This window comes from Elephas maximus, chromosome 13 (genome assembly GCF_024166365.1).
Source record: "Elephas maximus indicus isolate mEleMax1 chromosome 13, mEleMax1 primary haplotype, whole genome shotgun sequence".
NCBI classification, from domain to species: Eukaryota; Metazoa; Chordata; class Mammalia; order Proboscidea; family Elephantidae; genus Elephas; species Elephas maximus.
The window spans coordinates 60,934,141-60,947,694 of record NC_064831.1 but is presented as its reverse complement, the minus strand read 5'-3'; the positions used below and the strand labels follow the sequence as shown (position 1 = coordinate 60,947,694).

The 13,554-nt window shown below is 38.0% G+C and overlaps 1 protein-coding gene across 3 annotated transcripts in view; it reads left to right on the top strand.

Annotated features, from left to right (window-relative positions):
- UACA (uveal autoantigen with coiled-coil domains and ankyrin repeats) overlaps nt 1-13,554 on the top strand; it is a 104,269-nt gene that overhangs the window by 47,036 nt on the left and 43,679 nt on the right. Inside the window, exon 1 of one of the 3 annotated variants that reach the window (XM_049905581.1) lies at nt 10,496-11,541. The exons of 1 other annotated variant lie outside the window; for it this stretch is intronic. In XM_049905581.1, the coding sequence (XP_049761538.1) occupies nt 11,458-11,541 (84 nt within the window). In that variant the 5' untranslated portion in view covers nt 10,496-11,457. Of the gene's footprint in view, nt 1-10,495; nt 11,629-13,554 lie in introns of those variants that run through there. One more of the 3 variants, XM_049905583.1, reaches the window with a different exon arrangement.

Sequence of the window (13,554 nt, the reverse complement as noted above, 5' to 3'; positions counted from 1 at the left end):
GGTCTTATGTTAAGGGATTCAATTAATCTTCCAAACGTTTCAAGACAAGTTAAGATTCAGCTGGTTATTGCTTGATACAAATTCTTGGAAGGGGGAAAAAAAAATTGTGTCAGAATGAATTACTTTTTAGACTCAATTCTAAAATGGCCCAAAGAACCTAATGAAAAGGCAGTTGTCTTAGTCTCTGAAGAAGTTCATTTTGAAGAATGTTTATGATAAAACTGGGGAATTCCACATTTTAGATCTGGTGGTGCCTGCTTTCCCCTCTACCCTCGTTTCATTCTGCACTAGCACTTATTCAGTACGCCTCTACTACACTGGCCTTGTTTCAGACATGCCAAGCTCTTTTCACTAGTTGTTCCCTCTGCCTGGATGTAAATTCTCACGGTGCTGGCTCTTCCTTGTCATTCAGATAGTGTCATCAATATCACTTTCTCGGAATGACCTTTGCTGATTACCCCCAGCATTCCTGTCACATTCTGTCTTAATATTTTTGTGTTTTACTTAGTTGTTTATGTTCTGTCTTTCCCCATTAGAACATTAGGTTCCATTAGAAGAGAGACTTTGGCTGTATTACTCACTGCCATGCCTTACATATATAGTAGGTGATTCATGAAAGTTTGCATATGCCAGTGTGGAAGTGTTTATCTTTTTTTTTTGTTTTTTGCTATAAAGGATATTTGAGTTTACGATGTTCCAGTAATTTTTAAAATATATTTTCATTTTTATATCTGAGATCATTTTTTCAAATGACTAGAGAAATAGAAATAGCTTAATTAGAAGAAAGAACACTGGGCCTTAAATCAGAACAACAGGATTCCCCAATTGTTCAGCAGCTAACTGCATTTGACTTATTCTGGACAAAATCCCTTAATCTATTAGAGATTCAATTTATTCACATATAAAATGAAGAGTGAATTAACATTTCATGTGATGAGGTTGGGGAAGTCAGTAAAGGCAACACATTGCAGGGCTTTGTAGGCTCTGTAAGGGAATTTTGACTTTATCATAAAAGCAATGGAAAACTACTGAAGAATTTTGTCTGATATTAGTGTTACGTATCCAACTCTCTTTTGGACTGTGTGCATGAAATATGTTTTTCTATTTTTTTACTTTCAACCTGTTTGTGTCTTTGAATCTAAACAGAGTCTTTTGTAGGCAGCATATAGTTTGATTATATGTGAGTTTATTCATTCTGCCAATCTCTGTCTTCTAATTGGACAATTTAATCCATTTACATTTAATGTAGTTACTGATAAGGACTTACTTGTAACATTTGCTATTTGTTTTCTATATGTCTTTTTTGTTATCAGTTTCTCCATTACCACCTTCGTTTGTGCAAAACAGATATTTTCTAGAGTACCAATTTAATTTCCTTGTCATTTCTCTTGCAGTGTGTGTGTGTGTGTGTATATATATATATTTTAGTTGTTTTCTGAGTGGTTGCTTTGGGGATTACAATTTAACATCTTAATTTATAACAATCTAAGTTCAGAACAATACCACCTTAATTTCAATAGTATATAAACACCTTGCTCATATGTAGCTCTGTTCCCTACCACTACATTTATGCTGTTCTTGTCACAAATTATATCTTTATACATTGTGTGTCTATCTACCTAGGTTTATAATTATTACTTTATGCAATTGTCTTTTAAATCAGGTAGAAAAAATGTTACAAAAAATACATTTATACTGTTTTTTGTATTTACCTGTGTAGTTACTTTCCTGATACTCTTCATTTCTTCATGTGCAGTTGAGTTACTGTCTAGTGTCCTTGTATTTCAGCCTGAAAGCCTGAAGGACTCCCTTTACCATATGTTGTATGGCAAGTCAGCTAACGACAAACTCTCTGTTTTTGTTTGTCTGGAATGAGTAATTCCTTCATCATATTTGAAGACTGTTTTTGCTAGATATGGAATTTGTGGTTGACAGTTTTTTCCTTTCAGCACTTTGAGTGTGTAATCACAATGCCTTGTGGATCTGTGGTTTCTGATGATAAATCAGCTTCTAATCTTACTGAGGAGCCCTGGAAGGTCTCTAGTACGTGATATGTTGCTTTTCTTTTGCTGCTTTTAGGGTTCTCTCTTTGTCTTTTGCTTTCGACAGCTTGATTATAATGGCTTGGTGTGGCTCTCTTTCATGTCTCTAATCAAACTTGGGAAAATTTCAGCCATTATTTCTTCAACTATTCTTAATTTTCCAAAGATTAGCTAATCTGCATTGATTTTGTGGTCAAGTTCACTGACTCCTTACTCTGCTTGCAGAAATCTGCTGTTGGGCTCCTCTAGTGAAATTTTCAGCTCAGCTACTGTACTTTTGAGTTACAAAATTTCTATTTAGTTCCTTTTTACTATGAGTCAGAATCAACTCGACGGCAGTGGGTTTTTTGGTTTATTCCTTTATTGATATTCTGTATTTGGCGAAACATTGTTTTCACATTTTCGTTCAGTTCTTCAAACATGGTTTCCTTTAGTTTGTTAAGCATATTTAACATAGCTGATTTAAAGTCTTTGTCTAGAAAGTCCCACACATGGGCTTCCTCAGGCACAGTTTTATTTATTTTCTTGTGTGGATGGGCTATACTTTCTTGTTTCTTTGCCAGGCTTGTAATTATGCCATAGAAAACCAGACATTTTGAACACTACAATGTGGCAATTCTAGAGATATGATCTTCCCTTCTGATGATTTGTTCGAGAGCTGAGGGCTCATTTTGAACATACAGTCGCTAAAGTGAAGAGAAGAAATGATGACATAAAAAAACCTGAACAGAAGATTTCAAAGATCAGCTCGAGAAGACAAAGGTAAGATATTGAACAACGCAGGAAGCATCAAGGGATGATGGAAGGAATGCACAGAGTTACTGTACCAGAAAGAATTGGTCAACGTTCAGCCATTTCAGGAGGTAGCATATGATCAAGAACCAGTGGTATTCAAGGAAGAAGTCCAAGCTACACTGAAGGCATCGGTGAAAAACAAGGCTCCAGGGATTGATAGCACACCAGCTGAGATGTTTCAACAAATGGATGCAACTCTGGAAGTACTCACTCATTTATGGCAAGAGATTTAAAAGATAGCTACCTGGCCAACTGACTGGAAGAGATCCATATTTGTGCCCATTCCAAAGAAAGGTGATACAACAGAATGTGGAAATTATTGAACAATATCATTAATATCATATGCAAGTAAAGTTTTGCTGAAGATATTCAAAAGCAGTTGCAGCAGTACATCGACAAGGAACTGCCAGAAATTCAAGCCAGATTCAGAAGAGGATGTGGAATGAGGGATGTCATTGCTGATGTCAGATAGATCTTGGCTGAAAGCAGAGAATATCAGAAGGATGTTTACTTGTGTTTTATTGACTATGCAAACACATTCGACTGTGTGAATCATAACAAATTATGAATAGCATTGCAAAGAATGGGAATTCTAAAACAATTTTGCTCATGTGGAACCTATACATAGATCAAGAGGCAGTTGTTCAAACACAGCAAGGGAATATTGTGTGGTTTAAAGTCAGGAAAGATGTGTGTCAGGGATGTATTCTTTCACCATATTTATTCAGTCTGTATGCTGAGCAGATAAGCTGAGAAACTGGACTATGTGAAGAAGAATGAGGAACCTGCGATACGCAGATGACACAAATTTGCTTGCTGAAAGCAAAGAGAACTTGAAGCACTTACTGATGAAGATCAGGGACTACAGCCTTCAGTATGGATTATGTCTCGGCATAAACAAAACTAAAATCCTCACAACTGGACGAATGAGCAACGTCATGATAAATGGAGAAAAGATTGAAGTTGTCAAAGATTTCATTTTACTTGATCTACAGTGTCCGTGGAACCAGCAGTCAAGAAATCAAGCGATGTATTGCATGGGCAAATCTGCTCTTTAAAGTGTTAAAAAACAAAGATGTCACTTTGAGGACTAAGGAGCACCTGACCCAAGTCATGGTATTTTCAGTCACCTCATATGCATGCAAAAGGTGGACAATGAATAAGGAAGACCAACAGGAGCTGACGCCTTTGAATTATGGTGCTGGTGAGGAATATTGAATGTACCATGAACTGCCATAGGAATGAACAAATCTGTCTTGGGAGAAAGAAGTACAGCCAGAATGCTCCTTAGAAGTGAGGATGGTGAGACTTTGTCTCACGTACTTCGGACATGTTATCAGGAGGGACCGTCCCTGGAGAAGGACATCATGCTTGGCAAAGTAGAGGGTCAGCGAAAAAGTGGAAGACTCTCGATAAGATGGATTATCAAAGTGGCTACAACAGTGGGCTCAAACATAGCAAAGATTATGAGGATGTCATAGGACTGAGCAGTGTTTGGTTCTGCTGTATATAGGGCCGCTCTGAGTCGGAAGCCACTCAGTTGCACCTAACATAACAACGAAGATTTGTTGTTGCTGCTTATTGTAGTTGTTTAGTGACTTTTCTGAACTATTTCTGTAGAATCTGTAATAATACAGACTTCTGTTAGTTTACTGGTTAGCTAGTGATTAGACAGAGATTTCCTAGCCTAGAACCAAAAAAAACTTCCAGTTTTTGTCAAGGGGTTCTGTGTATGTGTTGGGGGCATGCTTTCAGCACTCAGTCAGACAGTTTACAACTTCGCCTTATCCTTCACTTCTTTTTAGTCCAGAGCATGAAGGCCAGCCAGAGGCAAGAGTTTAGGGCCTTCCCAAGGCTTTCCTGAGGATGAGGACAGTCCTGAGCATATGTGTGACCTTGTAGTTTCCTCCGAATTTGACGAAGTTTAAGGGCATGAGTTGGAATTGACTTTTTTTTTTTTAAGGGCATGTCATTCCCCAGCCTTTTCTTCCAAGGTTTTTGGTTAGTTTATTGCTTGCTTGTTATCTATTGCCTCAGGTCATAGCAACTAAGACTTTAGCTTGTGAATGTTTTAAAAAATACCCCCTCCCCCGCCGAAGTGACTTTAGTACTGGGGCAATTCAGAGTTTGGTGAAATAAAGACAAGAGGGTTTTTGAGCTGATCTTCCAGAGAGCCACCAGCTAGGTCAGAACAAATAATTACAATTCTTTGCAGGTGAGGTCTCTTCTGCTCCCTCTGGTATGGTACGGGGAATGTGAGCTGTTGTTTTCACAGCTATCTTTCATAGCTATCTCTGAGCACGGGAGTGGGGAATGGGACCAGGGTAAATTAAAACATTACAAAGTCACTATTCTTACTGAAAATCAGCTGTTTTTCTTGAATAGGTATTCCCTGAGTTGTTGCCTTTGGTTAATTTTCAGAGTTCCAAAAAAATTGATTGTGATATTTTCTTTGTCCATTTCTTCATTGCTTTCACGAAAGGGTGGAATTTGAAGTACCTTAATCTGTTATTTTTGCTGATGTCATTTGAGGACTAGAGTATTCTAAGTGAGATGGGACAGGGTATGTGAAAGGAGTGGTGGAGGTGGTATGACTAGGCTTACATTTTGGAAATACCACTCTCGCTAGCTACAGTGTGAAGAACACAAGGGAAGAGGCTGGAGTGAAGGTGGACAGACCACTTAGGAGATTAATGTGGTCGTCCTGGTGAGGGATGGTGGTTTATGGTGAAGGAACCTAACGGTGATGGATGTAGACATGAGTGGTTGCAGTTGAGCAATATTGAGGAGGTGAAATCAACAGGATTTGGTAATGAGGGACCAAGGAGACGAAGGTGTCAAGACTGACTTCTAGGATTCTGTCTTGCCAACTATCATGTGCTGTGTTGGTGAAACTTAAAATACAATCATGTTTTAGGAGGAAAAGGATGTTTTTCATTTGAGACATTGAGGTAAGACACTCATGAAGAATTACTGAGAAGGTTTTTTGGATACATGGGCCTGGAGCTTAGAGAAGTTTGCAGATGTGTTTGTGAGCCATCCATGTATAGATTTTAATTGCTATTTCAAGGATAGAAGTGCTTTGTAATCCAGAAATGCTACAAGTTTTTGTGTTTGTAGTTTCCTATTTTGTGATATTGTTTCAAACCTGATTATTTTCTACTCATCTTCTAGTGGATGACTTAGGTATCTTCTCTCTGAAACTTTTCCCACTTGTTCCCCCTTTTTTGAACTACCTCTACCTTACAGGTAGAACTGTGGCATTATTACAATGTGTTTTGATTATGTACATGTTTCTATATGTATCTGTCTCCCTTATTATAGTGTGAGATAAGTTGAAGAAAATGACTGGGTTTTATCCCTTTGAACTGCCCAAGGCCAGGAATCATGTCTGTTTGTTCCCCACGTGGGGCCTGATGCATACTGTATGGCCATACAGATGTGGATGCTGAGTGAGTAAATGTTTATATCCCTTGCACATAGATGCTCAATAAGTTTTTTATTAAATAAATAAGTTAATGTCCAATTTTCTGGCAGTTCTTCAGGACTTATTCTAGAAACATTATGTAAAAGACAAAACTGTTTTGCTGTCTATTTACAAAACCCCAAAATAAATGAATAAATAATGTTTCTTTCTAACCACCAAATATAAAAGCATGTAATGTAGTTTAAAAATTAATACATCACCCAGATTTATGGGACCATGTATCAACAGAGCATGACATATACAGAAGTTAAGAGAATTGTTTAGCATAATGAACGCTGATGTGCTATAACTCAGCTTTAATAATTATCAACTTATGGCCTTTCCTGTTCCATCTGAACTTGTGCAAATACCAGACATTATATCACTTCCTCTAAAATATTCCAGTGCACATCTGTAAAGACAGGGATCATTTCAAAAATATAAAGTGTCATTCCAAAAAAAAAAAAATGCCCGTTGCTGTCAAGTTGTTTCTGACTCATAGCAACTGTATAGGATGGGATAGAACTGCCCTATAGGGTTTTCAAGGAGAAACTGGTAGATTCGAACTGCTGATCTTTGAAAAGTAAGTTCTTAATATCATCAAATATCCAGTCAATATTCACATTTCCCCCAACTGTTTTATTAAAAATTTTTTTTTGTTTAATCAGGGTCTTAAAAGTTTCCATACAGTGTGATTGGTTAATATATTTCTGAAATCACTTTTAATCTATGATCACTGTCCATCTTATTTTGTTGCCATTTTTTTGTTGAAGAAACCCATAGAGTTTCCTCTATGCTGGATTTTGCTACTTGCATACTTGTGAAATGCCCTGCATTTCTCATAAAGAGGCTTGGTTAGATTTTTAGTTTTACATTTTCGCCGAGGCTACTTGATAGGTGGTAGTGTCTATGACCATCAGGAGGTGCATAACATTTGACTGTCTTTTGTGATGTTAGTGGTCACTGATGATCATCACTTAGGTCCATTACTTGTTGTTGGATGCCGATGAGTTGATTTAGACTCATAGGGACCCCATGTGACAATGTAGAACTGCTCCATAGGGTTTCCTAGGCTATAATCTTTAAAGAAGGTGCCCTGGTAGCACAGTAGGTAGGCACTCGGCTGCTAGCTGAAGGTCAGCAGTTTGAATCCACTCCATGACTCCGTGGGAGAAAAGACCTGGAGATTTGCTCCTGTGAATATTACAATCTCGAAAACCATATGGGGCAGTTCTGCTATGTCCTATAAGGTTGCCATGAGTCAAGGAGACTCGACGACACATGACAACAACAACAATTTTTACAGAAGCAGATCTCCAGGTCTTTCTCCCATGGAGCTGTTGGGTGGATTCGAACTGCTAGCCTTTTGGTTAGCAGCCAAGCTCTTAACCATTTGTGCCACCAGTCCTCCTGTTAAACAAAACCCATTGCCACTGAGTCGATTCCGACTCTTAGCAACCCTATAGGACAGGGTAGAACTGCCCCATAGAGTTTCCAAGAAGAGCCTGGTGGATTCAAACTGCTGACCTTGTGATTAGCAGCCGTAGCTCTTAACCACTACACCAGCAGAGTTCCCGGCCTCCTGTTAATCCAAAAGCAAACACACTGCCATTGAGTCGATTTCAACTCATGGCGAGCCTATAGGACAGAGTAGAACTGCCCGGTAGAGTTTCCAAGGAGCGCCTAGTGGATTCGAACTGCTGACCTTTTGGTTAGCAGCCGTAGCATTTAACCACTACGCCGCCAGAGTTTCCAGCCTCCTGTTAGGAAATTTTGCAAGATGGCAAAATTCTACCACTCTTTCTTTATTAGCTAGACTATAAAGAGCTACTTTCTCTCATTACCTAATTGGTTACCCTAACCCAAACCCGTTGGCGTCGAGTGGATTTTGACTCATAGGGTTAATACAGGAAAGGCAGGATAAATGCTTGTTTTTTTTCCCTTCTTTATTTTTCCGAAAATTTCCTTCTGATTAGTATCTCTGACCAGGAGCACTTGTGACTGCCACCATGCCTACCATTTTGGACACTTAATGCCTGTCAGGCACAGTACTGAAACCTTCATGTGCATTAGCTATTTGATTCTGCATAAGCAGGTTCTCTGTTATTATCCTTGCTTTATGGATGAGGGTACCGAGGCTTAGAAAGTATTAGTAAATTCTCCCACTAGTACACAGTGGGCAGGTGGCAAAGGTGGAATTAGAACCCAGGTTTGCCTGATTGCAAAACCCATTTTCTTTCACAGCTATTTACAATACTTTCTGAGACTCCCAGGGGATTTGTCGAGCGGCGAAGGAAGACTTTGGGGTGTGCATGTACAGGAGTTAAATGTCAAGAAGGATTTTTTATTATGGTTGCATAACATGATTAAAGTAATTAGTGTTACTGAATTGTACATATAAAAAAATGTTGAAATGGCAAATTTTTGTTAAATATAAAAAAACATCCAGTGCCTTCAAGTCGATTCCAACTCATAGCGACACTATCGGACAGAGTAGAACTGCCCCCATAGAGTTTCCAAGGAGCTTCTGGTGGATTTGAACTGCCAACCCTTTGGCTAGCAGCTGTTAAAATATAAGCACCACTAAAAAAAAATCTATATGTTTTAAAAAGATATTCTTTTTATTCACTGTAAGGAGTGAGTTCTGTTTATCAGTTGCACTCAAATGCCTCCCTCCCTTCCTGCCACTCATGGGCTCCCTAAGCACCTGGGATCAATAGATACTTGTTGTCGAATGGGGGTAGCTAACAGGGAAGCAGTGTTGCCTGTAAATGTATGTTCCAGATATGAGCTAGTTAACAATCTCATCTAAGAGAACAGTATTCTAAAAGCTGATTTGGATTATAGCCCTTAACATTTATAAAAATCCACTCATTACCAAATTGTGTATTTAAAAATCAGTTTTACAGTTTCATAGAAGAGACCTTAGATATCTGGTCAAACTCAAAAAAATGAGTGCTGAGGAGACAGACAGTAAGCTAATAAACAGGCAAACATATGCTATCATGGCAGATACTGATAAGCGCTGTGAAGAAAAATAAACAGGATATGGGCATTAAGACTGAGGGGAATAGAGTGGAGTCGGGGCTGTTCAGATACAGTGGTCTGAGGAGCCCTCTCTGAGGAAGTGACATTTGAGGTGAGGGAAGAACATGGGAGGCACAGGAAATGACAAAGGTGGGAATTTGGGGCTTTTGGGAGACAGGCCTGAGACTAGAAGCAAGAGATTAAGTCACCCAGGGCATCCATAGTGTGCTAAGACAAGCAAACCCCACACCTGAGCCTTCCCGTGGACAGCTGCTTCCGTGGCTTTTTATTACTTGTTCCCCCGCCTTTTCATTTATTCTACTTTGCTGTCCTGTTTCTAGAAAGAATGTGTTTGCATTGTTAACGAAAGGATAGAGCCTGAGTTCTATCCCAGATGTCGTCTGAAGAATGGTGAAACAGACTGGGCGGACTCACTGGGTCCTGCCAAATCAATCCATTGTGATACCCAGTGTGGTTTGGGGGAAAAATCATTGTTTCAGAAACAATACATTGTAGCATATGCCTTTATATATATATATATATTATATGGACCTGATATTTTAAATTTGAATAGTAGGAAATGGATTTCATGTTGAGGTTTATAACAATTTTTAACTGGTAGCATGATCTGTAGTATAGCAGCCACCTTCTTCCTATTAAACCTTCGTGTTGTAATGGTTCGCATTCCTATGAGACAGTTTTCCCAAACCTGTCTTTTTGGAGGAAGTGTAAGTTGCTTTCAGAGCAGGACTGCCCCATAGGGTTTCCAAAGCTGTAATCTTTATGCAAGCAGACTGCCACTGCTGGTGGTTTTCAGCTGCCAACCTTTGGGTTAGCAGGAGAGCGCTTAACCACTGTGCTACTAGCTCTCCTGGGTAACCAGAACACGACAAAAAAGATACCCTGGAGCTTGTGGATGTTTGTTACCATCCTTGATAATGATGTAAGGAATGTTGGTACAAGTATGTTGTCTATCAGTGTGGAGAAGTTGTCTTGCTTTGTCCCTAAACAGAGTTTTATTTACTGTATAGCTCAGTGTTTAATACCTATTTTCCTCCTTTAGTATTTAGTCAGCTTATTTGTTTTTTTATCCACTGAATTCAGATAATTTGACTTTCCACTGATAAAATATTTACTTGTCATATCAGGCAGGACGATAAACTTAGAAATTAAGAGTACTGAGTTAAATTTAAAATTTGTTGAAATGTATTCATCATGATGTAGTCTATTTAATGTCTTGGCAGTGCCTCTGGCTCTTCTCATTTAACATTTTAGGAGACAGACTGGCAGCAGTTGTAAGCTGAAACCTGGTTGTATGCAGGACCAGACTGATAAGAGGATGAGAGAAAGTGGAGAAAATTCGAAAGTGTAACTATGTATGTGTGTTTCCTTAAATGAAAGTGTGACACATTTGCTTAAAATAGAATTTTATGTTGTTTGTCAAGGTTATTATAACTTCATGGTAGCTGATACTAAGACTGAAACTGGCTTTAAATATGTTTCATGGAATAACCAAATTTTTTTCTTAAAATATTGTTGTTATACAGGTGAAGTGTTTTGATATAATAAGCATGTTTTACAACACGATCGAGTCGTTTGTCCCCAGTAGACCTGAAATTGATTACTCAGAGGGAAAGCACGCATTTACAATATATTCTTAGCTTCGCCTTTCTATCACTCAGCTGTCAAGCCCTATGGAATCTAAACTAGACCTGACCAATGGGAGGCCGGCTGCACACCGTTTACAGGATGAGCAGGACAGAGGCAGCTTTGTCACGCACAGCAGCGTCTGTGCTGCAGTGTTGAGGCTGTGGGATGCAGAGTGCCGTGGAGTCCCTGAAAGGGACAGCCTTGAAGGACAGCTTCTGAAGAATAAGACATAGGAGTTACCATATCTGACTCGGGGCTGCTTTTAATCAAGTGCTGTGCAGCAAGGAAGAGAATTTCCGAGCGTTATGAAGGTGGAGAAGGATCCCGAAGATGAAGACGGTGTCGTTAGAGATCCAAGCTAAGTGTAGCACAGCACGAGGGCTGTAGAACAGGGGAAGTTGTAGTGAGAGGGACCCAGTCACTTGTTCGGAGTTTGTCTGAGGGCCAGCTTTGTAAACGGCAGAGATTTGTAACTTAATGCCAAGCGGTTTGCTGTTAGCAACCAGAAACTCAGTCCTGTCTATGATGAAGTGTTGGTTTTCTTGTGCTTCTAAAAACAGAGTAGGTATCCCTTGTAGTCTAGAGTAACAAGCGATTCTCAGCTAGGCTTTTTCAACTGTGTTCTTTTAAAATGGACTACTTTTTTTGGTAAATTTTGGTTTCTTTGTTTTATTATTTTCTTTCTGATTTACGTGATCAGTAGACTGTGGTGATAGAAAAAAAATTTCATGTTTCTTTTTCTGGGCTTAAAAAGCGCATAACAGAATCTTAATAATTGGACAGTATTGTTGTTAACTGACGTCGCATCAGAACGGAAACCAGCGCTTGGTGGAGTAGAACTGAAAGTCCTGTGATAATGTGACACTTTTTTTTTTTAATCATGTTTAATTATCTTTTAAAAAGCCTTAATTTTGGATTTTACAGCTTTTTAGTGCATTAAATTATACCTTTCTCTACCAGCAAGTTTGCTTGGTAATAAGGTTAAAAAAAAAAAAAAAAAGGTTAAGACTGTTTTAATTGCAGGGATAAACAAATCAGTTTAGGGCAAGTATTTGTGTGCTACACATTACTTAATCCCTTAGGCATCTGCAAACACAATGCCTCTTCAGCCTGCATCCACTCCCCCTCCCCAGAATAGAGCCACTAAACTGTTTGTTTTGTTTTAAAGCTGAAGGATATAAAAAAAAAAGAAAAAAAAAATTTATATAGTCATGTCTAAAATGTAATTTGAACTTTGAGCCAGTAAGTAGGTCTACTCTCTACTCACAGTTGCAGTTTAAGTTTTTAAGTTAAGAGGAAGTGGGTTCGTCCCCAAATTTGACAACTTTAGAGACAACAAGTCTGAAGTCTATGTACTTGAAATAAAAAAAAAATATTTTTTTTTCGACTCCATTAAAATAGTAAATTTCAGGAGTGAGTTAAATTTTTAACATATTATCTTTTTCATAGTCATTTTTCACTTCAAGTATTTAATGAATGCATTGCTTATTTGCCAAGAAAATTGGTGGTGATAACTTCTTTTGTTTGGAGAGGATAGTAAATAGAAAATAATCACGTATCAAGCAGTTACAGGATATGCTAATTTTCTTTTTTTCCCAGAGATTTGTTATGGTATCTGTGGACATAGGATTTGCTTTGTAAGCTAAGTGAAAAATAATGTAGATATTTTTTTGTTCTAGAAATAATACTAGATTTAGCCCAGAATTTAATGAGTTGGTATAATATTTTAAAACTTTACCTGTTAAAATAGCATGTATTTTAGTTCTCTGTTCTGCCATTTCTGCTTAATAAGACAAGATCAGAATTATTGTCTTGTGAACGTCTTGAATATATTTTCTCCAATCAAAGCTAAAGAGCGTTTGGTATATTCTCCTATTTAAAAAAAAACAAAAAACCAGCTTTTGATCTTCCTTTTAAATACATGTGCACTGAGTGTTAAAAATTAAAATTTTTTTTTTTACAAAAGCAATACATGTCAAATGTAGAAAAATGGAAGAAAATAAGGCACCGGTAACCTTATTATCTTAGTTAAGTCTTTTTAGATTTTCCTATGTAGCTGTCTTCTTTTTATCCTACTATATAAGCATAATATATGTAAGTATAATGAATTGCTTTCTCTATCGAGCTTATATGTAGAGACAAAAATAAAATTAATTTGCCTCCATAAGTATATTTCCATCAATACCTTTCAAATAAAAAAGGGAGACATTCTTAAAATGTATACAGAGTTCCATTGCATATAAGCATCTGGGGAGATGTAGTCAGAGCCACGTCCAAGAACGTGGGTTAGGGAAGATGCAAAACACAGTGATTTGGAAATTGGAGAAGTGATGGTTGGGCTTGGCCACTTAAGACATTTAATGTCCATAGACCCTTGATTTTTGTCATCTGTTAAATGGGGATGATAATTTTCATTTTCTAGGGTGGTTTGAATAAGTCATGCTTTCCCCGAGGTAGATGTTCAACAATTATTAGTTTCCTTTCTTTGCCCTGAAATCTATTGAATGTGTGTAAATGAATTATTTGTAATTCTCAGTCTGTGTAGGCAGAGAACATGAGAAAAATGATTTTTCT